Source organism: Panicum hallii, chromosome 4, assembly GCF_002211085.1.
Source record: "Panicum hallii strain FIL2 chromosome 4, PHallii_v3.1, whole genome shotgun sequence".
Lineage (NCBI taxonomy): Eukaryota > Viridiplantae > Streptophyta > Magnoliopsida > Poales > Poaceae > Panicum > Panicum hallii.
In genome coordinates this window covers 44,483,602-44,511,316 of record NC_038045.1, presented here as the reverse complement: position 1 = coordinate 44,511,316, position 27,715 = coordinate 44,483,602, and the positions used below count along the sequence as shown (strand labels likewise).

The 27,715-nt window shown below is 43.9% G+C and overlaps 3 protein-coding genes, 1 long non-coding RNA gene and 1 pseudogene across 8 annotated transcripts; 2 read left to right on the top strand and 3 right to left on the bottom strand.

The window, feature by feature from the left end:
* Window positions 1-4,328: 4,328 nt before the first annotated feature.
* LOC112889768 (phosphate transporter PHO1-3) lies at window positions 4,329-9,804 on the top strand. The gene is made up of 14 exons (XM_025956542.1): window positions 4,329-4,924; window positions 5,130-5,466; window positions 6,003-6,444; window positions 6,528-6,576; window positions 6,673-6,744; window positions 6,838-6,967; window positions 7,046-7,166; window positions 7,275-7,524; window positions 7,613-7,717; window positions 7,805-7,849; window positions 8,092-8,244; window positions 8,731-9,009; window positions 9,096-9,232; window positions 9,319-9,804. The coding sequence occupies exons 1-14, from the start codon at window positions 4,598-4,600 to the stop codon at window positions 9,404-9,406; spliced, it is 2,535 nt and encodes an 844-aa protein (XP_025812327.1). The 5' UTR covers window positions 4,329-4,597; the 3' UTR covers window positions 9,407-9,804.
* LOC112889770 lies at window positions 6,188-7,490 on the bottom strand. The gene is made up of 4 exons (XR_003228196.1): window positions 7,396-7,490; window positions 6,703-6,749; window positions 6,443-6,613; window positions 6,188-6,314 (listed from the first exon to the last, which is right to left on the bottom strand). It is a non-coding gene; the product is annotated as an uncharacterized LOC112889770 (long non-coding RNA).
* Window positions 9,805-9,929: 125 nt separating the features above from the next.
* Window positions 9,930-12,489, bottom strand: LOC112889769 (annotated as a pseudogene).
* A 2,462-nt stretch (window positions 12,490-14,951) lies between these two features.
* Window positions 14,952-18,364, top strand: LOC112888748 (paired amphipathic helix protein Sin3-like 4). Its single transcript, XM_025955070.1, has 4 exons — window positions 14,952-15,189; window positions 16,053-16,176; window positions 17,832-17,912; window positions 18,009-18,364. The coding sequence occupies exons 2-4, from the start codon at window positions 16,117-16,119 to the stop codon at window positions 18,192-18,194; spliced, it is 327 nt and encodes a 108-aa protein (XP_025810855.1). The 5' UTR covers window positions 14,952-15,189; window positions 16,053-16,116; the 3' UTR covers window positions 18,195-18,364.
* A 513-nt stretch (window positions 18,365-18,877) lies between these two features.
* Window positions 18,878-23,558, bottom strand: LOC112888747 (G-type lectin S-receptor-like serine/threonine-protein kinase SD2-5). Of its 5 annotated transcripts, none has more exons than XM_025955064.1 (3): window positions 23,406-23,558; window positions 22,247-22,343; window positions 18,878-21,640 (listed from the first exon to the last, which is right to left on the bottom strand). In XM_025955064.1, the coding sequence occupies exon 3, from the start codon at window positions 21,628-21,630 to the stop codon at window positions 19,102-19,104; it is 2,529 nt and encodes an 842-aa protein (XP_025810849.1). In that variant the 5' UTR covers window positions 21,631-21,640; window positions 22,247-22,343; window positions 23,406-23,558; the 3' UTR covers window positions 18,878-19,101. The 5 variants fall into 5 exon arrangements, with proteins under 5 accessions (XP_025810849.1, XP_025810851.1, XP_025810853.1 ...); XM_025955066.1 differs by having other exon boundaries at window positions 22,247-22,339; window positions 23,406-23,557; XM_025955068.1 differs by having other exon boundaries at window positions 23,401-23,537.
* Between the last annotated feature and the right edge of the window lie 4,157 nt (window positions 23,559-27,715).

The following is a 27,715-nucleotide window of genomic DNA, read 5'->3' as shown; positions in this document are numbered from 1 at the left end:
TGAAAAGACTTATGTGCCCTTGGTACAAATGGTATGACCTAGGACCTTGGGCTAACCTTAGGGTACGGGGGTTATTCTCCTATGACCCGCCACCTTTTAGGGCAACCGTGGTATCCGGTAAGGATAGAACTTTTCCCTCAATAGTTCTAGTACATATGCGGTGATCCTCAAGTCTCATCTCTCCTAGAGCCAGGAGATGATAGCCTCCTCAAGCAGATCACAAGAGTCTCTACTTCCGGTGAACTCCCGACCTTGGGGGCTTGTTACCTCGGTGATAAGCCTCGGTTGCTTGCCTCTTTTCCCTCTTGAGACTCCTAAATTTGGGAGGTACTTGGTCTGGTGGACGTGTCCTTCTATCCCTCACAAGTCTTTCTGGCCCCTAGGGTCCACTAAATTGACGGTCCTAGACCATTCACCCAACACTGCCAACCTGAGTTCATGATTGCTCGTATTTTCATGTAATTTTATTATTTTATTGACAAGCATCGTACCAATCGATAGTTAGGCACCAATTGTGACTTCTCATTCTAAAATCCCCTTGCCGAGGCTCTTCGAGTTGTTCATAAAGGTAGGGTGTGCGAGCTTGTGTTTGTCGTCTGCATCTATACCATTTTCAAATGAAAAAGAAGTTTCTAGACAAAAAAACAAGAAAAAAGAAGTTTTGACATTATAAGAACTAAGTATGGGTATCACGTATGCAAGAGATTCCTATGACACCATAGGATATGTTAACAATAAAGATAAAGATAACGGTTCATGAATTGATCATTCGTACCTAAAATTTTCATGGTGCTCTAGACTATGGATGCTAGTCATAATCATTTAGGATCATCGAATCAACCTAAAAACTTTATCAAATGAACTAGAATGGCATGTCACCATAATTAATCAGTTGTTCTAGAAAAATAATATTTGGGCACGCACTTGTATTGCAGCATTTGCAGCCAAAGAGTGCAGGATTTACAGCGGTGAGCATGAACATTTTCTCTCCGTCTAGCACAAATGATACGTGCTTGTTTGGCTGTGGCACCGAATAGATACTTTGGTGCATTGAAGGAGGGGTGTGTGTAACCAGTGGCTAAAATCGATGAATCTGGCCCCCAAATTCACGAACTTTGCTGGAGATGGAGTTGGTGGAGTTGGGGTGTTTGGATTGGAATGTTTAGAGTGGAGTTGAGTTTGATTGAGTCAATTACTATCAAACGTGTTCGAACCACAGCTATTTCGTGCGGTAGCTATGCTACCCCCTTGTGTGAATCGGGTGGTTTGGCATTCAAGTGCAGGCCACTTTCTTGCCGGTACGGATCTTTCCTACCAATTGGTGGGTAGCTCAACGGTAGAATATCTGTATGTTTCAAAAAAAGAAAGAAAACAAAATGTGAGTCTCACTAAGTACGATTTATTCTGTACAACTTTTTTCATGTTACATTTAGAATTTTAGGGCTTTCTCATGACATGAGTTCCATCATTTATTATAAAAATATTTGACTAATATAATTGTAATTCTTGATGCTGTTCTTATGGTTTACATTCTGATGGAATATGTTTACCGTCTTGGATGTTGTCCCAAAATGTTTTGATGATAATCCCAGCCTACTTAAGTGTTTATGACGTACTAGCTTGTTGATGGGAATATGGGATCAAGGAACGTGGTATAATATTTGTGAAAGATTTTTACAAGGCGGCAATAAGGTTGTTCTGATGCTTCAAGAAGAGTTGCAATGAGGAACATGGCATGGTTCTCAACGACTATGGATCAAACAAGTGTCAATGTTACAATGAAGCACGTGTAGTTGATCCAAATCACACTTCTAACGCCATGTTTACAACAGGTTATGCAAGTCTTTCTGTTCCAAACAACTGAGGAAAAGTTTTCCAACAACACATTACACGTTTCCTTTTATTGTGTATTTGTTCAACTCTCAAAATAGATATTTGTATCATGTCACTGTGTTTTACCACTTTGTGAACATACAATTGTAGTTGCATGCTGGTGAAACCTAACATATATACATTCATAGAAAATTTTGAATCAACTTTCCATAATGGCCTAATTAGAGGTACTAGAATTACAAATTTATGACCGCCTGATGATATATTGTTGCTTAACCCTGGTCTGTCCATGCTCCAGACTTTATCTGGAAATGAGAATGATCGTCACCATGATAAAGATATCATAACAAGTCCAGTCACTGCAAATAATTTAGAGCTGAAAAGGGGTAATCTTTTGTTGGAGAAAATAGAAGCCGTTGTTGCTTAGTGTAAAAGATTTTACCATTCCTCTACTGCCTTTCCATGACCACTCTTTATAGACTCTCCTATACTTTTGTGTAGTTTGCAGGATATCATTTTTTAAGTGGCAAAGCAAGAGATCATGTTTTAGGGGGCGCTTTAGATGTTATTGCTATTAATTCTCTTAAAAAGTTCCATTGTTCACTTCATTTGTCCTTTAAATTTTCATGCATTTTGCTGACTGTTAGGTGCTTCTTGGAGGAGCTATGCATACATCTAGTTATGGGTAACCCTGTTTGCTGATGTCTGCATTGACCAAGTGGCGTCTGAAAACTAAAAGATTATATATAAAAAAGAGAGTTTTTATAACTTTACAAACGATGGCCAGTCCATCGCCGTTCTGGGGCTGTGGTGTAGTATTGTTGCAATTTTCACTCTCTATAGTTGATGCATCTAATCTATTAGATTATGATCGAATGGTTATTGGGTTATCCTCTTCGGCTCTAATCCTCTTCATCACAGCTCCAAGTCACACCCAACCCACCCCCATGACTCTTTCTATGGCAGTGAGAGCGCCACATGATCTGTGCAAACCTCCCATACCGAACTAAAGGACCGATTTTTATTTTTTTATTTTTTGAAAACTCTAAAGGACCGATTTCCTGGCCTTCTTTGCCGCCAATACAACCAACTGACAGTCTCTACTGGACGCTGCTCCAGCTGACCTTTTCCTGGCCTTCTTTGCCGCCAGTACAACCTACTGGCAATCTCTTACTGGACGCTGCTCCAGCTGACCCTTACCGCTGTGATGCCATCCTACCTCCCCATAAGGCCATGAGCTCCATCCCTTTAAGGCCAGCACCCATGGAACACCTCCTCCGAGTTCCTAGAGCTAATGTTGCCCGTGGGCTCGAGTCTACTTCCCCAAATTGTCGAGAAAGTGAGTAAGGAAAAAAAACAAATAAGGATGTGTATTGGAAGAAAGTTATGTCAATATTAACAAACTGGAGCTCAAATATAACTTGTGGTATGTCCTTAAAATTTGGTGTCTTGCAATTTTACCATGACATATATAAAAATATATTGTTGCCAAAAAATATAAAAACTGGTGGCATTATTTGCGAGTGGTGGCCAAGCTCAATTAGACACAGACAAGGTTGTAAGCGCAGTGATCCATCAAATATTGTAAAAAATATATTTTTCTCTATGCATCTCTCTATGGAGTATGAAAGCATCCATTTATTCCGTATATGTTTTACTTCACCAGCTGAAAACTTAATTTAAGTAGAGAAATGTAATATATCCAAAAGGTGATGTTCGAAACGAAGAAGAAACTACAAATAAGATAGCAGCTGATGCAGAACTTAGTTTTACGGCCCTGTCAAAGTGTCATTTGATACGTGCTAAGCTAGTTGCAAAAGCCAAAAGGAAGTAGTCATTGTCAATCCATAAATGAGGTACTGCAAAAGATATGGGTAAGGCTGCACTAAAAAGATGCATATATGTTTCCTTTCTGAGGTTCAGATACAAGTAGATACATTTGAGCAGCTCCAAAAATACCCTGAACGTATCTTTGGGGAAATGTCCTCGAGTAATAAGCAATTAATCATCCATAGAAATTCCCCTGAAAAAAAGGAATCCAACAAATTCGATCCCCAAAATTTTGTCATTTTCATCCAATGATCACACCTAGCTGCTATTTAAATCGGTGCTTCTATATGTGATACCCACATTTTATTTTATAGTACTGGAGCTTTAGGTTCAAGCGCATCAGAGCATATACAAACCTTCTGAAGCAGCAAAATGAACTCTGGGTTGGCGGGCACAGTAACATGTCTGACAAAGGGCCGTTTGAAGGATCACCACGTTTTACCCGTTGAAAACCACTGACGATCTGGAATGCAACTTAGTCGCCCATACCTGCGTGGACACCCATTTTTGCCAATTACCCCATCTCTGTGCATTCTGTTACATGGCAGCCATCACCCACCTTACTTTCCAGCATGGAAGGAGAGACAGCTGACAGCATCAGGCAATTGCACTACGCGTCACTCCATCCTATAAAAGACCTACCCTCCCTCCCACTTCCCCTCTCCTCTGCCCACTAGAATCCAACACAGCAACTTACATGCCCTGATGCCCAACCAGTGATCACAATTCACAACCCTGATGCCCAACCAGTGATCACAATACACAACAGCTAGCTAAGCCTCCCCATAGGCAACAATTCCTCCATCCTGTTTCACGGATACTTTGGAATGTGCTGGCCTCTCACCATCTCACTCTAGATTCCTATTCCAAATCTAAATTACCTCCAGTGAACACCAGAGCCCACTCCCATGCACATATAAGTACACCCCAAACCATGGCCTCCCTTGAGACACCACCCACTCACCATTGCAGAGCCCTGCACTGCTACTCCCTCGGGTTTCCGGCAGGGGCGCCAATGGTGAAGTTCTCCAAGCAGTTCGAGGCCCAGCTCGTGCCGGAATGGAAGGAGGCCTTCGTGGATTACTGGCAGCTCAAGAAGGACGTCAAGAAGCTGCAGACCGCGGCTGGGGGTGGTGTCGTGGTGCCAGCGGTGGTGGCATCACCGTGGTCGCACCAGAAGCCACCGACCGCAGCTCACTGGGTGATGAGGTTGCCGTTCCTCCACCCCCATGGGCACCATAGGGAGCCTGCTGCCATTCAGGCATGTACCAACTTGGCTAGCTGAAGCTCCGTCTGATACTGCAGAGCCAAGTTGAAAAGAAACTTGAGTAATTTGCTGTTGTTTTATACACTAGCTGCTCACGAGCATCTTTCCGCATAACCATATCTGCAGAATCTCTACAGAGAACAGCACAAAAAAGCAAGTGGAAGCTAGTGCTAACTAATATGCTCCACGCGCAATGCAGGTGCACAAGAAGCTGGGGATCGGCGGGAGCATCGACGGTGCAGTCGCTGGGGAGGTTTACGAGACAGGGGTGGCAAATGAGGCCGGGTTTGTGGACGCTGAGGCTGCCAAGGCCTTTTTTCAGAGGCTGGACCAGCAGTTGAACAAGGTGAACAGGTTCTACGAAAGGAAGGAGGGGGAGTTCCTGGAGCGCGGCGAGTCACTCAGAAGGCAGCTGCAGATCCTTGTCGAGCTCAAGGCCGCCATCACCCAGCAGCAGCAGGCACGGCGCAGCGGCGGGTCCTCAAAAGGGAGCGCCGACACAGATGATCTCTCCATTTCTTGCTCCATCCAGCTTGGTGAGAATAGTTGCATCTCGCTCAACCAATATATGCCCATTAAGCCACATGATGAAAGAATATTACCTTTGGCTTCATTAGATAGGAAAGAATATTACAAATGGCAATATTGGTGGGCATCTGGGCGTACATGATCAGTCCAGTTTCTTTGCCTTAACGGACTGCACTAACAAAATGAGTTCTGCATTAGTCCTTTGGTAATGCCACTGCAAATTGCCTTAATTCGACATATGCCATCTAAGGCCCTTCCAGCTGAATAAGGCATATTACCTTAACCTGAGACATGCAAATTTACTAATGATGTACACTTTTGTAACCCTTTACTTTTCAGGCCATTAGCGAGGGCAAAAAAATAAGATTTGTAGACGCAATGGCATATCTTGGATTAGGCCTTTAGTGATGAGAATGAGATATCTTAGATTAAGGCAATTTGCAATGGCAAATAAATAATTATCCCAACAGCAGAGATCAGGTTGGGCGTCATTAGTAACATTCATGCAATATACTAATCCTGGCATGGCATCTCAAAATTACAGGAGACCAATCTCTAAGGGGCATCGCGGAGCAAGAAGAAGATGGCCAAGAAACAGTTACCAAAGATGTAACAGCTAAAAGCACAGATGAAGGACTTGAGGACCAGCTCTCCATCTCTCATGGTCTTGGTGAATCAGGGAGACATGGCAGGCCAAATGAAGAAGCTGCCCACAAGCTGAGGACACTCTCAGGGAGGGTGGTCACCTGCCAGGGCAGGAACGTGAGGATCAACATCCCAGTCACCACGCCGTCAAGGACTGTCACTGCCATATGCGAACTGCTGTTTGAGGACATGCTGAGCCAATCAAAGAAGACTGGCACACATGGTAGCGATAGCAATGAGAAGTTGAGCATCAACAAGAGGAAGTTGCACCAGGCAGAGAAGATGATCAGAGGTGCTCTGGTTGAGCTATACAAGGGATTGGGATACCTCAAGACTTACCGGTACACATAGCTGATTTTGCAATATGGCATGTAGTTCAACCTTTTGTTATGTGGATATGACAAGGAGCGCACACTTGTTGCAGGAGCTTGAACATGATGGCCTTTGTGAAGATCCTGAAGAAATTTGACAAGGTGTCTGCTCATATCTCTTGCTCTCTGATGCCATATCCTGAAATTTATCACATATATAAGCACTTCTGACAAAAGAAGGTATTTTTCATGTTTCAGGTCACAGACAAGGAAGTGCAGCAAATTTACCTCAAAGTAGTGGAGAGCTCCTACTTCAATAGCTCTGACAAGGTATTCTGCAGCGATGAAGCAATTCTGAGAAGCTTTCAATAAATTATTTCTTTCTAAGCTCCAAAGTTCCGGACTGAAATTTCGTTTTAATAGGCAATCAGGCTAATGGATGATGTCGAGGAGCTCTTTGTGAGACATTTCACTGAAGGTGACAAAAGGAAAGCAAAGATGTATCTGAAGCCAAATCAGAGGGAAGAATCACACTCTACCACGTTTTTCATTGGTAATACTTTTTAATAAGGTTCCCATTCCTTGGTCAATGTTGATTTCCAAATTTTAAACAGACCTGTCAAACTTCCAGGATTATTCACTGGTGGCTTCTTAGCATTATCCATCGGTTACTGTATCATGGCACACATTGCTGGAATGTACACTCAGCAGTCTAACAAGGTGTACATGTCAACATCCTATCCTGTCCTTAGGTGAGCACCAAAAATGACAATTCAGTTGCTGCTACGTAGTTCTTGGAAAAGAAAAACTGATACAGTTTAGACATTCAATTGCTGACACTATGTTATCCTAAACTGCAGCATGTTCAGCCTCTTCTTTCTGCATCTCTTCCTCTATGGATGTAACATTTTCATGTGGAGAAAGACACGCATAAACTACACATTCATATTTGAATTTGCACCTACTAAAGAGCTCAAGTACCGTGATGTTTTCTTGATATGCACCACTTCCATGACTATTGTTGTTGGTGTAATGTTTGCGCACCTGACAATCATTGTTAAAGGAAATCCATCAAGTGCAGTCCAAGCAATACCAGGGTCCCTACTTCTGGTATACACTATTTAACTCAACAAATGCATTTGTGTTTACATTTGGAAATTTTTATGCCCTTATGAGGCTGATGCTTCTCTTTATTCAGGTGTTCTTGTCAATATTAGTCTGCCCTTTCAACATCATCTACCGATCAAGTCGTTATCAATTCCTTAGAGTTATCAGAAACATCATCCTAACCCCCTTTTACAAGGTAAGTTTCTTAAGGGCAATTGTTTAAGATGGCATCCAACTAAATTTTACATCAGAACAAGCTGGTAAACTTTTTGTTTATATGCAGGTTGTCATGGTTGATTTCTTCATGGCTGATCAGCTCTGCAGCCAGGTAATAAATTAAAAAAAATGCTAAAGCCTTTTCAAGTTCACTTATGCAAACTTAAGCTTTACCCTACAAGCCATAATGCTCAGAAGTATGTGTTTTGAACATAAACTGAAGAGGGTGAATAAAAGTGGTTGTACTACTATAAATACTTAAGTGAGTTAATACTTATAGGCTACTACATACTCAAGCATAAATGATTATATCAGTACAAAATGACTAAGCATGTAATGACTGCTGACAAACAGGTACCAGTGCTCAGGAGCCTGGAGTATTTGGCATGTTACTACATAACAGGCAGCTACATTACACAAGACTATGGATACTGCACGAGAGTTAAACATTTTAGAGACCTGGCTTATGCAGTATCCTTCCTGCCTTACTACTGGAGAGCCATGCAGGTATGTACTCCCTTAAAAAATTGTCATTTTGAGCAGCGACACGTGCTCCAAAATGTATATTGTACACAGAATTTAATTGTAATGTAATTATGAAACCCAATAAAAATATAATATTATCAAAGTACTTTTGGGGATAGATCTTCTACACATATGATTCTCACATTTACTTTAAAAAAGTAATCTTATCAAAGTACTTTTGGGGACAGATCTTCTATAAATATTTAGAAACATCGATATTCAAAGTTCCAAACTATATTTACTCAAAAAAAAGTTACTTTGCGACCAGAGGTACAGTGTTTTAAAGGCGACAAGGCGACCCAAGGCAAGCTGGGTATGCCTGGACGCCTAGGCGACAAGGCATGACTGTTGCCCACGGCGAGCTGGGTCTGTCCGGACGCCTAGGCGACGCCTTTGAAACACTAAGAGGTAGTAAGATTGAACATGACTTAACATGTGATAGTACCCTTCTTTACTGTTGTCCTACAGTGTGCAAGGAGATGGTTCGATGAAGGGGATATAAACCACATTGTCAACCTTGGGAAGTATGTGTCAGCAATGCTTGCTGCAGGAACAAAAGTGGCATATGAGAATAATAATAGTGCTGGATGGTTGTCACTTGTTGTCATTGTATCAAGTATTGCAACTATCTACCAACTGTACTGGGACTTTGTCAAGGATTGGGGTCTTCTGCAGTTCAATTCCAAGAACACTTGGCTTCGTAATGATTTGATACTTAAACAAAAATACATTTATTTCTTATCCATGGTATGTTCTCAAATAATTAAGATTTGCATCAAGACATTCAAAGTAAAGATAAATATTTCACTTACAGAGAATCAAATATTGTACAGGGTTTGAACCTTGTCTTGAGACTTGCTTGGCTTCAGACTGTCATCCACCCTAACATTGGAAGCCTGGATTCTAGAGTAACTCTGTTCTTTTTAGCAGCACTTGAGGTGATTCGACGAGGTCACTGGAACTTCTACAGGTAAATTCTTTTAGCAAATCAATCTATCCCCATAGGAACTTTCCAATATGATATAAAACTAAATGAAATAAAAACTTTTATGTCAGGTTGGAGAATGAACATCTAAACAATGCAGGGAAGTTCAGAGCTGTGAAGGTTGTTCCACTTCCTTTTCACGAAGTGGCAGAGGACTAACAAATAGGGCATCGTTGTAGGGGTTCGGTTCAGAATACAAACACTTCAGGTGACAGGTGTAACACCAACTAATGCTAGAAAGCATGCACTACACTACTATAATAAGATTCATTTTTTGGTGTGAGGAATGAAGGGCTCCCACATGGTCGGTATGGAGAAGCTGTATGCTAGTAACAAACAGTTTACATAGAATGCAGGACTTCCTAAAAGTTTCCCAAGCAAGAATTGGTACTGATATCATATGAAATTAACAATTGTTAGTAAATCCGAACGATCAGAAGCAGCAGCTCATCTCTAAAGTTGTTATTTTAATCTTTTGGCGTCTCAAACACTTTGTATTTCCCTTTGCTTCGGAGATGTAATTATATCAAATTAATGGAACTTTCAATCTTTCATCATGCATAAATTGCCTGTTAAAGAGGTTTGGAATTGCTTTCCAGCTTGCAAAATGTGTAATTTCTTTATCAGCCACATACAAGTTACAGTAGAAACAAACATAACTGAACTATTGTGATGTCAATAATGAATTTCCACAACATGGAGTTGGGAATTGCAAGAACCTACAAAATCATGGTAAATAATCATATTGGCCTCTCTTTCAGCACTGTCTCTCATGTATCCCAGGTCTCCATCATGACATTTGATGAGTAAAAGAACATACACACATATCTGTTCCAAAAGCATAGATAATATGAATAATTTAGAAACCAGAAAATATATAATGAAGAGATGGACTTTACTCATACTAACCCCCCATTGTAGATAAAGAAGGCTTTGAAGCCTCAAAATAGTGTTTGTTTGCTTCTTGTAAGAGTATGCATCTCTGTAGTTTCAACATCATGAAAAACTTCATCTGACAATAAAGAAGAAAGTATCACCATACTTTCCAAAATTGTAGCACCCTAGATACAGTTTACAACATTGGCAGCATCGTAGAATATTGCACCTTCAAACATGAACTGAAAGTTTACAACTGTGTACTGTGCCATAGAAAGATAAGCACCAGGACCATATCAGGCAGTTCTCTAGGATGCAAGACACACCATGCTTTACTTGCACTCATGGATATCTTTGTTCAGTTTGTTGATTTCGTATGATTAAGTCCACTATGCTTCACTGCAACTATGGCGAGTGAACTCCCTCTAGTGTTTTGGAAGAAAAGCACAATCAACAAATCTTATGTCAGTCCAACTTGTAACGCATCAAATATATTCTCCGATAATTCTTGTGCATCAATCTAACTACTTCCCGTGTCCTTTCTTGCTTGCTGGGTATTGAACACAGTGCAATTCCAAACTTTCTCATCCCACATGTCAACTGAGGCATGAATGCTTGATAGTTGATGATATAATGTATGGTGAAGGATCCTCTGGTCCAATTTCTAGAACCTTCCTAGATGCTATTTTTCCTAACTCCGTGTTACCATGAACCCTACATGAAGCTAGCAAAGCTTCCCACACTATTTAGTTTGGTTCACAAGGCATAGCCGCATAGCATCAATTATCTATTGCATCACAAAACCTTCCAGCACAGCAACTTGATCAACCATACAGATATAATACACCATTTTGGGCTCCAAATTGTATTTTATCTTCATCTCTTTGAAGTACCCACAATCCTCTTTTACAAGGCCCATTCGGCTGCATGATTGTAACAGGCAAGCATTATCATCTGGGCAGACCTCTTCTTCTTGCATCAGATCAAATAGCCGAATGGCTGCCTCCTCGTAGTCATGCTGTGCAAAACTTGTGAGGAGTGCATTCCACGTGATGATTCCACTATTGCTCATTGAATTAAATCTTTAATGCAACCCAGACACTTAAGCAATTGGCATACAGGGTTATGAGTGCGTTCTCTACAGAACTAGCATCATCAATGCCTAGCTTCGCAGCCCTTGTATGGATTTGCAATCCAACAGCAAGATTTGAGGTGGTAGAACAGGCTCGCAGCACACTAGTGATGAAAAAGTCTCAAGATCCTAACCCTCTCTGGAGCATTTCCTATAGAACATGAGTACATCTTGAACAAGACCATTTTGGGCATAACAAGTTAACAATGCCATCGACGACATGATGTCTTTTTTTTCCATAAGATTAAATACAGTTTCAGCACTAGCGACATCACCACATCTGCTATAAAGAGTGATGGTATCATTCAGCAGTAAGGCATCAAACTTGAAGAAAGTCTTTAGAGCATAATGGTGTAGCTCCCTTGCCATCCTCAGGTGTCCGAAAGATGAACAAACTTGCAACAGACTCGTGATAGCTGACTGGTCAAATGCCATATTTTCCATTATTGTCTCCCTGAAAACTCCAATTGCCTCCATATCGTATCCATACCGTGCATAAGCTCGAATCAGGGAAGTCTTTGAAAAAGCATCGTGCCTCATACGGCAAACCAACCTAGCCATCTCAACAACCCTGCCACATTAGCCATACATTGTCATCAAGGCAGTCCCAAAGCAGAGTGTACCTCAGTCCCCATCTTCGGTAAGCAGCCATGAGCTTGAATTCCAACAGATAGCACCTCAGGCATTGGTAGGCCAAACCTTCGAAACCAACATTTTCTTGAACAGCGCAATTGCTGTGCCATGGTCGTATGGTACCCTGACGAGCAGTGGTTGACCAGGCAGGCCGTCATGGTTGCCCAGCTCACGACGCTCCAGTGCGGTGCAGAGCGTGAACGCCCGCCACGACGAGTCCACACCCGCACCTGGCGGACGCCAAACTTGGCCGCACAAGCGTGCACCTGCGTGCCCGCAACAATGTCTCTGGCGCGGGAGCACCCGGCGGCCAGCGCTCCCAGCGCGAACAGAGTCCGGGCGGTCCCAGCTGCCGCGCCACGCGCCCGCGAATAACGTCGGAGAACAGCGCGAATGCCTCGGCGCCGGAGCCGGAGGACCAGGACACGAGGTTGCGGCGCCGCATTTCGTCGAATTGCCTGCGGGCGTCGGTGGGGAAGGCGTAGCGGACGCAGGCGCGGAGGAGATTGTTGCAGAGGAAGGCTGAGGCGACGCACCCGTGGACGGATTGCGGGTGGCGGCCGCCGCCGCCGCGGAGGAGGGCGGCAGGGTGGTCGCGCATTGGTGCCTGCACGGGTGGATCCAGCCGTGGGGACTGCCGGGCTGGAGCGCACCCTACTGGCGGCCAGCCCGAGCCCGTCCTCTTTTTTTCTTTTTTTTTCTTTTTTTGCTGTCCATGCATGACCATGGATGGATGGGTGGGTTCTGAGTTCTGGAGTCTGAACGGGGGTTGAAGAAGAACAGACGCGCGGATTTGGGCCACGCGCCAATGTAGGGTGGAAGTGGAGGAAAGCTGGGCCGCAAGGAGAGGAGGAATAAATACGAGTTGGGCCATTTAGTAGTGTAATCCAGCCCAAAAAAGCATCTCTTCCATCCTCAAACCCTGCACCGTCAAGTTAAGCGTGGATTAACGACGGCAGGGGAGCCCATTCCGCAACCCGAGTACCCGACTGATTCCAGACGCTGATGATGCATCCGGGTAACAGAGACACATCCTTCGTGAAGAGCCCTCGGTGGCTACTGCACTGGGATTGGTGGCTCTTGTTGCCAGTGTTGCGTAGAATTCCACTGGTGCTTTATGATTTTAGTGGCACGGTTATAAGAGCATCAGTAGATTACTCATCCATTTCCCTGTATAAAAAACTATTCATTCTTTTTTTTAAGTAATGGAAGAATGAAAGGTGCTCCAATAGATTACCAATTCTATCTCTAGTACCAAAATATTTTTTGGTGATTAGTAAAACATACCTCCCTCTTACTCAAATATAAAAGAATTCCTTCCTCTGCCCTATCATTTGAGTAACCTGCTACAGCACTAGCTACAAAAACGTAAAAGGTATTACTGGTGATGGAGAGAGAAAATATATAAGGTATGAGAGGTGAGTAATCTGCTAAAAATGCTCTAATGTGGTTACTTTTCTAGGTATGAGTGTGTGGTGGTAGTGGCGATGCCGTGGCATTGCATTTTTATATCTATCTATTTTTTTTCTTTTTTATTCATTAATACATGGATTGCCATTTGACCTGCTTCTCTTCAAAGAAAAATGTGAGAGAGGAAGATGATGGAGACAGCATTGGTAATATAAGTTAATCTACAAAATAATTTCAGGTGCTACTAAGTTGTTTGTTGTCTCTGCCAGGTAAGTACTTGATTGGATGGCTAGAGGTACCTAGCCTGGCTCTATCATGAACCAGACCCCCTCTTGGCCAGGCTGCACGCATGAAGAATAGCGTGTGCATTCAGAGCAAGTGATTCTCGAACTGCAAGAAACCAATCACACCCTAAGCCAATTCAAACATAGCACCCTGTGCTATCCTCCTAATCAAACTAATTTTGAGTCCAGTCCCTAATCGAACTAAATGTGGCAAGGACAAGTTAGCAGTTGGAGAATCATAAAATAATTTCATACTTGTGAGTGGGTAATTCTCGAACTAACTTATCTACTCATTCCTAGGCCTCTAATATCTTATGACAAGAATTTAGCATTCAACGAGGAATGGGTTAGTTAGCGGTTGGAAAATCATACAATAACGAAAGGGTAATTTTCGAATTTGGCATGGCGTAAATTGTAATTGATGCACGGTTTTTTGGTTTGAGAAACAAGACAGTGATGTTTTGAACTACGCATATTCAGCTTGAGTAATGGAACATTAGCATCCCGCTCCTCTTGAGAAAGTTGCTTTCTAAACACGTGCACAGCTGGTTCAATCTTTAATCAAACTAAATTTGATGAGGACATCTCCTGGTGGGGCAAAGATGTCCGTTTATGAGAGGAATCAGTAGTCGGTTAGTTTGCAGTTGGGAAAAGAAAAATCATAAGAGTAAACACAAAGAGGATAAATTTTGAATGGATATGGACATGATGTGGATTGCTTTGTTGCGGCGTGTTTGATTTGAGAAATTAAGTGAGGCGACGATGATCCATATGTTTAAATTTGAATATTATCATTACCTGATGTATTATTTTTCACACTTGAGAATATAAGCTATCAGCGCGCAAAATCGAAGCGGAACTATTAGCGAAAGAAATTATTAGTACTAGTATTCTCCATATACTGCTGGCGAAATAGAAAATGTAAATACTACTGTGTTTATGCACCAAGATGAAAAGAAATGCTTTCTTTTTCTTTTTGAAGAAAGGGCTTTTCAAACTCACTTGCTCTGCTAGAAAAATGACTCTTTGCTCGAAATACCTCCACCAGCCAAGTAAGTGTTCCTTCGTTTTGTTAGGCCTATACGAATTATGTTAACTACGGAAAGCAGAATCTAATTTTTGCCAGAAAAAAGGAATCCCTATTTCATTTTGTCTTTGCTAGGTGCGACTGGGTGCGTGTAAGATCCACATTTTTTTCAAGAAAGAACAGTTATATTTTATTTACATTTGAGAAAAAAACGTCTGTGATGATCCTTAGAACACTCCATCCGTACCCTTAATAATTTGTTTTCGTGAATGGGAAAAAACTAATTGACTGCCACCTGTTTACTTGTCTTCCCGCATCTGCTGGGTCTCCGCCTCTATTTCCGCACCCACTCGGCCGCTCTGCTCGAGTCCACCTCCCTCCTCCCCAGCCAGCCAAGCCCGCCCCACCCGCACGGCCACAGCAGACACCGGCAGCCAGCCCTCCGCCCCTCTCCCTCGGCATCCAATCCTCCACGTCTCCCCAACGATTCAGTCCTCGAAGACTCGTTTGTCGGCGGGGAAGGAATTGAAGCTTCTCATTCTCGTCGCCCAGCCTCTCCTCCGTCGCCTCTCCCCTCCAGGTGAGCAAGAACCCTTTCTTCTCCCCAGTTTCTAGGACCCTTGGCGTTGTATGGAGATCCGCTTTGGTGCGCTGGGTTCCTTTCCTTTTCTTTTCTTTTTTCAATTCTTGTTGGTTGCTAGTCCTGTCCTTCGCGGATGCGCTTGTCTGATTCAGACTGATGGAGCGTAGCGTCACCTCTTAATGGGTGATTCTTGCTTTGCAGTATGATTTAGTTACGTGGCTGTGAATTGTGGTGGCGGTGCTCGCCGGAAATGGTTATCCATGCTACTAGACCTGTTTGTTAGCTAGCCTGAATCATACTTCTGAAGTCTGAACTGTTCTTGATTGTGGCGTAATATCGCTGCAATATAAAGACCTTTCGATGGGAGCTTCGTTTCGGGAGTCCATTTTGTTGTTATAATTGCTCCATACTGTAGCTAGAAAATAGGGGAAAAGGATTTTAAGGTTCATGTTCATGATCCTTGCATCTTTTTCTTAATTCCGTGCTTACACTATCCTGATCCTCATAGTACAAAAAGCGCATCTCTTGGTTGATTTCGTGCACTTCCGGTTAATTTCTTGCTAGAATAAATTAAGAATATCTCTCTCCCTCTTCTTTTGCCAAATCGGCATCTCATTGTAGTTTGCTGGTGGTTTTTTCCCATTAGAAGTTATGGTCTTCTCAGCTTCCATGGTAAACCTTTCAGTTTAATTCTCTTCAACAAGCTCTTCCAAAATGATCAATTGTTTTCATTATGTTGATTTGAACAAACTACTTATGGTCTTTGCGTCTTTGTGAACCTGCAAGTTTGGCGTGTAAATTTTCTTTTGTACCTTTTTTAGTGGGATATCATATTCACTTTGTCAACTTATTCCTTGCAGGAACTTTGGAAATTATGTCTCTTTGAGGGGAATCGAGGACCTTGCCTGTACCTGTCTGGACTCCATGTCTAAGTGGGAGCCAGTCACATTTGAGGAATCTCTTAGCTTTGTCAAGAAAGTAAAGGTGAGAAATTTCCTCAAAGGAACTCTCAGTCTGCTATTAAAATCTTTGCGTTATTGATGGGTAGCGATCTTTGATGTATTTTGCAAGCCCTATATGTTCTTATAGATTGTGTTCTGGTTATATGAATTACAACAATTTATCCTTAAGAGTGCTGGAAAGATACATGTACCATGGTCTACCCAGTCACAAAAATATCTGCAGTGTCATAGCAGGGGCGAAGCTGCATGTACTCGTCGGGGTCGTCGGACCCGACGAAATCTGCAAATTCGTGTGTATAGTACTGCTATATCAGTATTTGACCCCGTCGTCTCAGTGGAGCCGACCCCGGTGGCAAGCTCGGCTGGCTTCGCCCCTGTGTCATAGTAGTTTCATCATCTAGGGTGCATGGCAAGAAAGTGCATAGTCCTTTTCAATCATTAGGTAGCAAGTTGTCTGCAATTAAGTGAATAAGGTTATGCTTCCTTTTCTTGATATAAAAGGCTGTCAGCAATCATTTGGTGTAGATCCAGAAATACTTGCTGTACAAAGGTTGAACCCAGCCTGCACAAGATCAACAACAAAGCCTTTTAGTCCCAAGCAAGTTGGGTGAGCTAGACTACTACAGATAAAACCCAACAAGAGCAACCAATAAAGTGCATTAAAAAAGTAAAATGAAGGTATTAGTAAAGGTGATAGCCAACGTGATGTTTCAGACATGTAGATTGTCCAAAAGGACAAAGAAAATGAATTATTTCCCTTTGCATCACCTGACTTGCGGTTACCTTTTGATTTGGGAAAAAAGTAAGATACTTCAGTTGAACTAATATACTTACCATATGCATTACATTAATTGATTAGAGTTTATATTTGTGATATATGGTTCTCCTTTAGTTCATGTGAAGCTATTAGATCTGATGCCTTACATTATGACATGTTACTATCTATTTTACGGGATGTACCTTTTAGCATTGAGTAGGCTTGAGCTGTAGGGTATTTGGAGTATTTGTTTTGAAAAGCATCCAATTCCTTATATTGTGCTATGGATGGAATATTAGTGTTTTATGGTGCGATATGAAACTGTTATCTAACATGATTGAATTGTGTGTGCATTAGATTATGAAACATGACGACTTATGTTCCACGGCTTTGGGGAAAAAAAACTTATACACTTAAGGGGAAAATAAAGTTCATTTTACTATACCCAGCTATTCAGTTAGTCCTGTGGTATATGACATCATACCTATTGTTACAAAAAATTGTGTCTCTATGTTTTCCCTATTTTAGAAAAATTACTTCACGAAATTTCCGTGATTATTTTGTGATTTTTTATCTCGAGGTTCAACCAGGTCAGCTGCTTCCTACCTATGAAGTAATCACCAAAATTATAATATATACTTTTAACATAGGGTTTGACGGGAACAATGAGAGGCAAGTTTGCACCAACAGTTCATTGCTCTCTCTCTGTTCAGCTCAACTATATATGTGTAGCTTTTACCTTCACAAGATCATGAGTTTTACATGAACATTGCTTACATATGCCTTCTACGAGCTATCAGCCTTGTGGTAGAAGGCTTCTGATTTATGAAACCAATTCTTTGAACTTAGCATGATCCTGTCCTAATTCATCTGCTTCAAGTAATATTGCAATAATTTATTATGGAGCTTTGTTTGTACAGGCACGTGACTATATGCTATACCTATCACTGCTTGATGTGCTCAACCGGAATGATCAAATCCCTCTCGAAGCTTACAGCGAGGTAGCATGACTCTGATCCTCTTTTTACTCCTGTCAAAGAGCAATTCTGTGGTATACTGATTCATGGTAACTTTGTCCCATCACCTTTGAAGTGCAGCTTTTACTTCTCTTCCGGCATCATGAAGATCTGCTAGCGGAGCTGTCAAAGTTCAGGCCCCTTTCATGTCCAAACAATGTATATACCCACGGTTCGATCTGGATGATCATATTCCTCATGCCCTTTCTGCTCCTGAGCCTTGTCCTCGCTTTTGAGAAGCCATTGAAGTGCTTTCTGCTCCAGTAGCATGTTACAAGCTGAAAAGGCTGCATCGTGGTACTAGCGGCCAAGTGTACATATATGTAAATATATTGCTTCCTGCAATCTTTAAGATGCCCTTGTATTCTCATGCACGTCAATAATATACAGTGTTATCAAAGTTTAGGAATGCGGCAGCAAAGCCAAAACAGAGATCATTTGACCTTGTCCAATACGAACTTCAATTATGCACAAAGAAATCCACGAAAGTGACGTAATGATTTGGCCAAAGGGATCAACGTGAAACAAGAGATATGAGAAACATGGGACATGTCTAGTGACACCGACAGGCATCGTTTTGGTGAAAACTTGGCTGATGCTTCGATTTAAATAGTATTGAGTTGAAAAAAAAAATCCAAACAGTTTGACCACTCTTTGAAAGTGTCAGATTTAATTTAAACCCGGCAAATGAGTTAGGAGAAATTTGTAGTGAAGCCACCTTCTATGTCGTATATGTGGTCAGATGAAGTTCTTCAGGTTGTCCTCGCTGCAAACGGAACATCTGTATCATCTTTTTGTAAAGCCGGTTTAAAAGGTGGACATTTCTGTTACGTAGCATGGTGCTAACGCATTACTGGTTCGTGACAGTTATCTGTATGGGATTATGGTGTAATGGATTCGGCATCTCCCTGGAGATGCTTCAGCCTTCAGATAACATTGCACTAGTTTGATACATCATCAAAATCAGCAAGTTGCAAATCTTGGCATATATCCCTGCTCACAGCTTCGATACGGAATCTGAGAAATCTTTGCGCATAGATGCAAAATTGCGATCAGAGTTTCTATCTACAACATATATGTACATGACTATGAACAAATGAACACCAAACCATGGACCTTCCCCCAAATTGTACATAATGCTAGCTAAAGCACAGCAATGTACATATGATTCGTTTCATCTGGGCCCAGAGAGCCGCACAGCAGAAAGCAGAGCATCACTGTTGTTGTCCGACATCCCAGATGACGTTCCCTCTTCACTGCTCGATTTGAAGGCGTTTGCATAGAGCCGGTATCCAATCTGCGAAGATATTGGTGGCTGGGGCACGTCGCAGACGCCTTCCAGCATTTGTACGACCTTCGACATGGATGGTCTCTGATAGAAGTCCTCCTGAATGCACCACAGGGCGACCTTGATTGCCACATGAAGTCGCTCATCCTTGTCGTTGTATTTTAGCCTGGCATCAAAGATATCGCGAAGATCGCCTTCTTCCAGCTTCTTGAAGGCGTAGGAGGGGAAGTGAGCTTTCTCTGAGCTTTCCACGGGGTCATAGCTCTTCCTCCCACTGATTATCTCTAGCAGGACCATCCCGTAGCTGTACACATCGCTCTTCTCTGAGATGGCATAGTTCGTGATCCATTCAGGTGCAAGGTAGCCCCGCGTGCCTCTGAGCGTTGTAAAGACATGGCTCTGCTCCCTGGTCATCAACTTGGCAAGGCCAAAGTCAGACACCTTCGCAAGGAAGTTGTCATCAAGTAGAACATTCTCAGGCTTGATGTCACAGTGAATGATCTTTGACTCACAGTCCTGATGGAGGTATGCCAATCCCTTTGCTGTTCCAAGTGCAATGTTAAACCTTGTATCCCAGTCTAGCAGGGAGGAATCCTGATTACTTTGGAAAATCCACCTATCCAATGACCCCTTTGCCATGTATTCATATGCAAGAAGCTTGTGTGCGCCCTTGACACAGAAACCTCGGAGTTTGACAAGATGGATATGGTGGATGCTGCCAATGATGGTCACCTCAGAGCGGAATTCTTTCTTCCCTTGGCCTATGCCCTCTAGCTTCTTTACAGCGATGCGACTGCCATCAGGCAGAATACCAAGATACACAGATCCAAACCCTCCTTGACCAAGCTTGTCCGAGAAGTTGTTTGTTGCATCCTGGAGCTCCTTGTAAGTATAGCGTGTCGGTGCTCCTGATATAGTTTGCAGGAAACCATCGTCTTCTGATGAACCAGCATCATCTTGCAAGGGTGGATGATGTCTCCTCCTTCGGTAAATGCGGAAACCAACATACACAAGGACCCCTATGACAACCAAAGTTCCAACTATAATGACAACAATAATGGTTAGCCTACGACTGTCACTTCCACCTTGCTCTGAGCCACGGTTACTGCTTGACACCTTGATGAAAGAAGCAAAACTACTCTTACCTCCATCTTTCTGTTGCAAGCTACCTATCTGGTCGAAAAGGAAGCAATTGCCTGACGTTTGGTCAAAGAATACAGCGATGCATGAGCAGTTAACCATGCAAGAATTCTTGCATCCTGCGAGGTTTGTCTTGGGTACAGGTGATTTGAAGTTAGTGCCAACATACCCAACACCGGTGTCCAGTTGAGCCAGCTGAAACTTGTCCTTTGAGTTGCATGGTGATATGATGCCAGGGTTGCAGTTTGCATAAGTGCTGAGGGCTGAAGGGCACTGGCACCCTGTACCACTGTTGCAAATGGAGTACGGCTTGCAGTGGGCAGGCATGTCACAGGAGTCCTGCGGAACTGTGATAGGCAGAGTACTCTTGCCATTCAGAGTCTGGAGTATGTAGAAGGTAATCAAACCATCATTACCGAGGACAGCAGCCAGTGTGGTGTTAGCATCGCCCTGCTGCGCGATGACAAGCTGTGATTGAAGAAGCCCTGATTGATCATAGAACGACCAGGCACGTGAACTCAGGTTTGCAGAGTATATGTTGTTGCCATTCTTGTCAACAATCATCCTGTTATCCTGCAGCGCAGACCAGTACGGTTGGGGCGTCTGTAAGCCCGCGTACAACAGCATATCCCCAGATTTGATCTGAAGTGTATAGGTCATGTTCTGTGTATTGGAACGGCTCACCAGAGTCATCCCCTCAATGAAGCTCTGGCCAGACAGGAGTGTGTCCGTTGGATGGCTGAAACTCTGCCAGAGAGGAGAAGAGCTGTCCTTGCCAAACACTATAAGATTGCCCGAGTCCAGCAGCTGCATAGAGGTGGCCCCCTTGCCTGAGATATTGGCGGTCCAGACAGTGGAGCCTCCAGACTGCAGGTAGGCATTGCCATCCTTGTCAAACACAAAGTTGTCTGAATGGGAAACTGGAGAGTTAGCATTAGCAGACCAGACAATAGAAGTGGTGGCCAAATGGACCACTGCAAGGAGGTAGGACGCGCTGTCTGACACGCTGTTGGTGACAAAGCCAAAGCCAAAGACAGAACCATTGGAGAGAAGAAATATTCCATTATTATCAATGTAGTCCATTTCCGAGCCGCTAAAACCAGGTGGGAGGACTTGCTTTTGGGTACTACAGCTGCACATTATCCAGAGGTTGGCTATCATAAGCATCCACAGCATAATGCTGCATTTTGAATGGCCACAATGACCGATGCAAGCTTCCATGATTACAAAAGACAAGCTTTTCCGGTTAGCAGCCTTCTGTGACCCTCCACTCATCACCCGTCATCTGAAGTGTTCAGAATGCGCACAGTTAGGCTCACGGTCGGTAACCAAAATGTTGAAGTCTAAAACTAGTAGAGTGAATGATGCAGCGTTGCAGGAAACATGGTGTGCCCTTTATTTCAACGGTTATCTCACCAGCATGCAAATTCAGAAGCAATCATGCAAAGCAGTAACGGGAACTCAGACAGCTTGCTCGCAATAGCTGTGTGTGTGGTAATCAGGATGTTTTGCTAGGTATATGCTTTGGTTTGCTTTGCTTGTGCAGAACACTATCTATTCAATTGCTATTGGGAGGTTTAAGTGGCATAATAGATCCAGGCTCATTACAATTTGACAACGGGAGCACCGGAACTAGTCAATTATTTTGTTGAAGCATATGGTATTTGTTTATTTATTTATATTTTTCCTCAGGACGTTCAGTATCAAACAAGTCAACTCATAAGCATTGTAATTTGCTAGCAGAAAAAGATGTAAACACATGAACATGACATTCAGAATGAGACACTTTTGACTTTTGATCAAATGTCTTAAAAGAGAACAGAAAAAGCACATCATCATAGCATTTGTCCACATGAAAGGGTGGAAGGAGAGTTCAATCTCAGTATGGTACCTTAAGTGGGAGTGGTTCCTGATCAAGCTTCCTATTGGCTTCTCGACCTCCTCCTTTACGAACATCTGGCAGCTCAGTGGAGTCCCAGACAAGCTACCTTTGAGAAAAAGATACGAAGAATGAGTAATGGCAAATTGGTAAAGCACAATAATCTCTTTAACAACATAAATGGGGAAACAATCAGAGCAAAGGTGTTGTGCAGCCCCCATCTGCAACCAAAATACCCACCAAAAGGCATCAAATCAATGGACTACAGAGAATTGGCATGAGTTGCTTTTGACTTGTAAACCTCAAAGCGAGGACGACCTGCAGAGCAAAACTATCCCCCCTGGTGACCATTGACCGAGACTGTGGCGACAATCAGAGCACTATCTAGCAGGGGCCGAATGAACAAGCCTCGTTTATATAATATCATAATATGCGCAGTAACACCTAACATTCCACCAAGGTTTATATCCTCTCAATCGCTCTTTTCGAGCTTTCGGTATTCCAACTGCTTTCTTGACTTCCCCATCATTTTTTTTCTTTTCTTGCACCCTAATCCACGAATTAGTCCTAAAGCAAAGCACGATGTGGAATTCTCCTTTCTCCCAACGAAAATGTTTTTTTTTCAAAAAAAAAAAGAGAAACGAATTCAGATCACATGGACATACGCAATTTCGTGTATCCATTGCACCGAATTTCGAATCTTCCCACTCAAAAAAAAAGAATTTCGAATCTTCTGATGCCACAACCATCAGTAACTGCAAGAATCCGACCCCGCTCAACCTTCCAGAAATGGGGGTAAATCGACGCCTGAATTTTCGGAATCCCAGCCACAAAATCCATGTCACCCTCTTGGGAAACACAATGAAATTTGGGGGTTGTCCCTGTCTGCTCCCCGTGGCCTAGAAAGCGCGCTCAATTTAACTCGAAAGTAGACCCTTTATTAAGCGAGAAAAAGACCTTCTCTGTGCATCCAAACCGCATGAAACGAAGCACGCTGTTTGCTAGTACTAGACCAGAAAGAAACACGGCAGAGAAGAAAACAAAGAAACAGACAAACAAGAAGCAAGAACAGGAGCGGGCAGTAACTGGTGGCAAGCACAACCGCAGAAGGGGGAAAGCAAGCGAGGAAGCAGAGCAGGGGAGGGGCAGCAGAGTTGGTCTGTCACCTCACCTCTGAGCCGGAAGGAGACGGCGAAGCGGCGAGGCGACGGCCTCCGCAGGGCGGAAAAGATTTGCTGCAACTGCAACCGGCTGGAGAGAGAGAGGTGAGAGAGCGAGCGGTGGGAGTGGAGGAGGGCGATGGCGTGATGGAGCGAGGCGGCAAGTTGTTGGTGGGTGGTGGGTAGGGCTGGATGAAAAGCTCAACTCGTTAGCTCGCTTGACTTGAAGGCTCGGCTCGGCTCGGCTTATTTTCTAACGAGCCGAGCCGAGCTAGCATTTTCGCTCATTAATTTAACGAGCTGGCTCGTGAACTGCTCGCGAGCCAAATAAACTAAAGCACTGAGCAGGATCAAACCCGCCAACCAGTCCAGTACAAGGCAACCCAACAACACCCAACTCGAATTGGCCAACTCTAATGATATAATGTGGTGCGTGTCCTCCGCTTTCTCTATCCTCTTCCTCTTATCTCGTGCCGCCATGCGGCACATGCGACAGGATGCCGCGCAGAGTCGGGGTTGCCGTACTTTGTAGTCTTCTCCATCTCCTTCGCTAGCCTTTTAACGATCCAATTTTATCTACTCCCCTGAGTCTCGGCTCACTTGCCGCAGTGCAGGTTGGCCGCTGGATGTTCCATCTTCGTGGCATCGAGCCATCGACATGGGCGCGTGGCCCATCCCCTCCGCCAGGGGGGCCGTCTGTTCGTGGCAACTGCGATTGGAACGCATCCAACGTAGCAGCGCCCCAACGCCACCGCCCCACCCACAGGCCGCCGTCCCGCTCCCGTCACCGCCTTCGCCATCCACTCCCACGCTAATCCGACGACGTCAAGCTCCTCCGCTTAGATCTAGCCCACCGGTTATCCTCTAACCGCCGACGGCCGCCGGCGTCCCCACCGCCTTTCATGCCGCCCTCGCAACGTGCCTCCGCTGCCGGGCTTCCCTGCCCCCACCCCTCCTCTTTTCTAAGGCCGCTGGTGGCTAACGGCACCCTAGCAACCCCGTTCCTCGAAGTCCGGCTGCCGGATCTCGGGGAGGAAGATGAACAGAGATGGAGAACGCTTCCTGCGGTGGAATCGATTCCACTCACATATGCGAGGAATAGATTTCCCGCCCTCCGGCGACCTCGCGTAACTCACCAGCTTCCTCTATGGCCTCATCTTCTCATCCGCACGAACAGGCAAGCTCCCCCTGCAGTTCTTCTCTGTCCAAATCAATCAAGATGCAAACACGCAGCAACTTTTATTTTCTTCTTCCTTCCGCGAATCAGCACGGCAGCGCCAGCTCCTTTTATCTTCTCCGCTTTCCCTTTCCCAGCCGAGAGCAAGGCAGCAGCAACAGGCCAGCAATCACATCGCCACCGTTCGCCGGACCTCATAGCAGCCCTCTTCTGCCCTTGGTACGTTGAGCTCGCGAGCTGAAACGAGCCAGCTCGGGATTTTCACGAGTCGAGCCGAGCCGGTAGTTTTGCTCGTTTCCCTAGCGAGCCGAGCCGAGCCGAGCCAGCTGACCCGGGCGCGGCATTAAATGCAGACGGATGGGGCGCCCGCAGCAAGTGGTGGCCATGGCCCGCTTTGTTTAACCTATATCGTATATATAATCTACTAATAAAGTCGCCATCGCCGTAGCCTGGGCCTGGGGGAAGCGGATCCTGATTTGTTTAGCGGCCGAGTACGGGCGCGGCAGCATCAGATGCATCGGTGCAAAATCACTCCCGCCGCCCCACCACCACCTCCGTGGCAGACTGGTGCATGATGGAACTGAATTGAATTCTCTAGGAAATAAATAGGAGATTACTACCCGTGCATCGTCTGCGCGACCAAGTCTCCGGATCTTCGAAGCATCCGGCAGTAGGTTATACATCTCTATGGCCCACGTGCGCGGGGTAGAAATAGCGGTGGTAAAAGGGTCTTGAATTTTAATCTAGATAATCTAAGGAGCCGAGTCCGGATTGGGCTCTAACCTTATTCAATTTTAAGCTAAAATTATTTAAGAGCCAAGTTGGATTGTGAAGATAACATTCCTATGCAGAATGCCTATTTTTTATTTGTATAACTTTATATTCCCTATCATTAGTTCTGGACGAAGCAAATACGTGGATTTCTTCACGCGTATAGCTCACGGGAAGGACCCGGTTTTGGTCAAGAAAAAAAAGAACCTTGGTTTAAGGGCCACAGACAGGCTGGGGATGGGGGTGCATGCCACTGCCGCGGCGGCGGCGCGGCCTCTCTGCAAAACCAAAACCACCGCCGTGCGGGCCGGGTGACCTGGACCGACGCCGAGTCCAGCCAGGGCGTCGCGCGCATTGGTTGCACCTGTGCGTGCAGCCAGCGACTTGAAGTGAGACAGATGGAGGTTAGCTACCATCGTCTTCCCGGCCGGGCCACGCGCGACGCGACGCGACGCGACGCGACCATGACCTCCCCATCTTTCAAGTTTGGAAGCGTAGTCATCGACACCTTGTGTTTCAGCGCACTCGCGCCCGCGTGCTCCGCGGGGTGATTAGTTTTCTGATTCTCCTTGACCTGGTGCTGTAAACAACTCCTAGGCCACGCTGTGAACACTCCTATGTGACGGGCGGGTGCACGTACTACGGGTACCCCGAGAAGGTGACCTCAATCGGCCATCATCATCCTAGGTTCAGAAAGGTTAGCCATTGTTTAATTACTGGTCGAACTAGAAAAATGCGATCTGGGTTTCAGCACCAGCAGCTGCGTCAACTAACCAGTAAGCACGCCACCACCACTTACTGGACCGATCGATTATTTAGCCTTGGCTTGGGAGTTGTGACACGCTGGTTTAGTTAGGCCCACGGCAGCACCATTTTGCGTCTGACCACGGTTACTACTAGGTCCTATACGGTGCCAAGGTTTCAAAAGGCGATGGATGTCTACTTATCTTACTTTGATACAGTTTAGTTTCGTGGGCAACTTTTAACAAGGACACATTTGAGATCTACCCTTCTTCCACTTGCATAGTATTTTTATATATATTGCATCGGAAATGTGGTACGTGGTGGAGCAAAGTTTATTCACATTTTATATTATTATTTTTATAAAATAATGTGGCTACTTAACCAGGTCGTCCAACAGGTATTTTGTTTTTCATACTAGTTCTCTCAGGTTTCTGTTCTTGGTTATAACTGAACATCATAAGGCTGCTGTTTTTTTATACAAGCTTGCAGTGTTCATTGGAAATTCATGCATGATAGATTTCTTTTGCTAGCTAGAAAATATGTTTGATGCATGATAGTGGACTGAAGTGCAAGGGGTCCCAATATGCTTATCTTTTCTTTCAAATAAGTATGCCTCCAAGTGTTCGATAATGATGCAAAAGTACTGTTGTAATTTGTCCATTTGATTTCTAACATGCCATGTTATGCAGTCACATGCAGTCTTTCAGTACTACTGTCTGTATGCTATGACTTATCCTCTGTTTTTCCCACTTTGGCCAGATGAAAACATCCTTTTTCTTTTCCAGAAACTTATGTTGGGATCCAAGGATAGTGAGTCACCTGGATGCATTGCTTAGACCAGTGCTCAAGTTCACCATCAGAGCAATCCTTGAGGTATGTAACTAAACACGTGATAATTTGTCAATTAACTGAACAAATGATGTGGTTTTTGGTGCTGGACACATGTCCAACTAATGTTCAGACTACATTTTCCATTGCAGGTGGCAAGCAGTGAAGGAAGTCCAAAGTTATGCAGTTTTTTTCTCTTCTTCCTTTTCAGCTGCATTTTTTTAGGAAGGTTGTAATACCTATAGAATGTATGTAATAGAATGTATGTAATGTATAAAACATGCGTATCTCTTATGTATTTAAGGTGTTTTTAAATCTGCTTTTTTCTTTTTTTTTGTTTTTCTAATTTATCATTGGAGACGCGTTTTGGCAAAACGCCTCTCCAATGGGAGGTCATTGGAGACGTATTTTTTCAATCCGCGTCTCAGATGAGTGGTTATTGGAGACGTGTTTTTTTCAAACCGCGTCTCCGATAAGGGTCATTGGAGACGTGTTTTTGTCAACCCGCATCTCCGATGAGCGTCATTGGAGACGTGGAAATCCGCGACTCTAATATGCCTCACATCAGTGACACAAATTTGGAGATGAAAACTTTTTTCATCTGCAATGAGCTTTGAGCCGCGTCTCCAAAAAGGATTTATTACATAGTGTGGTACAATAGATCAAACAGATCAAATAGGCCACCACATCATATTTCTTCTTAAAATTTAGTGGTTCTTCACAGTAGTCATGAAAGAACCGGCCGCTAGCTTACTTCACAATCAAGACCAAAGCTAGCTAGCTCATTTATGTACGTCCCGT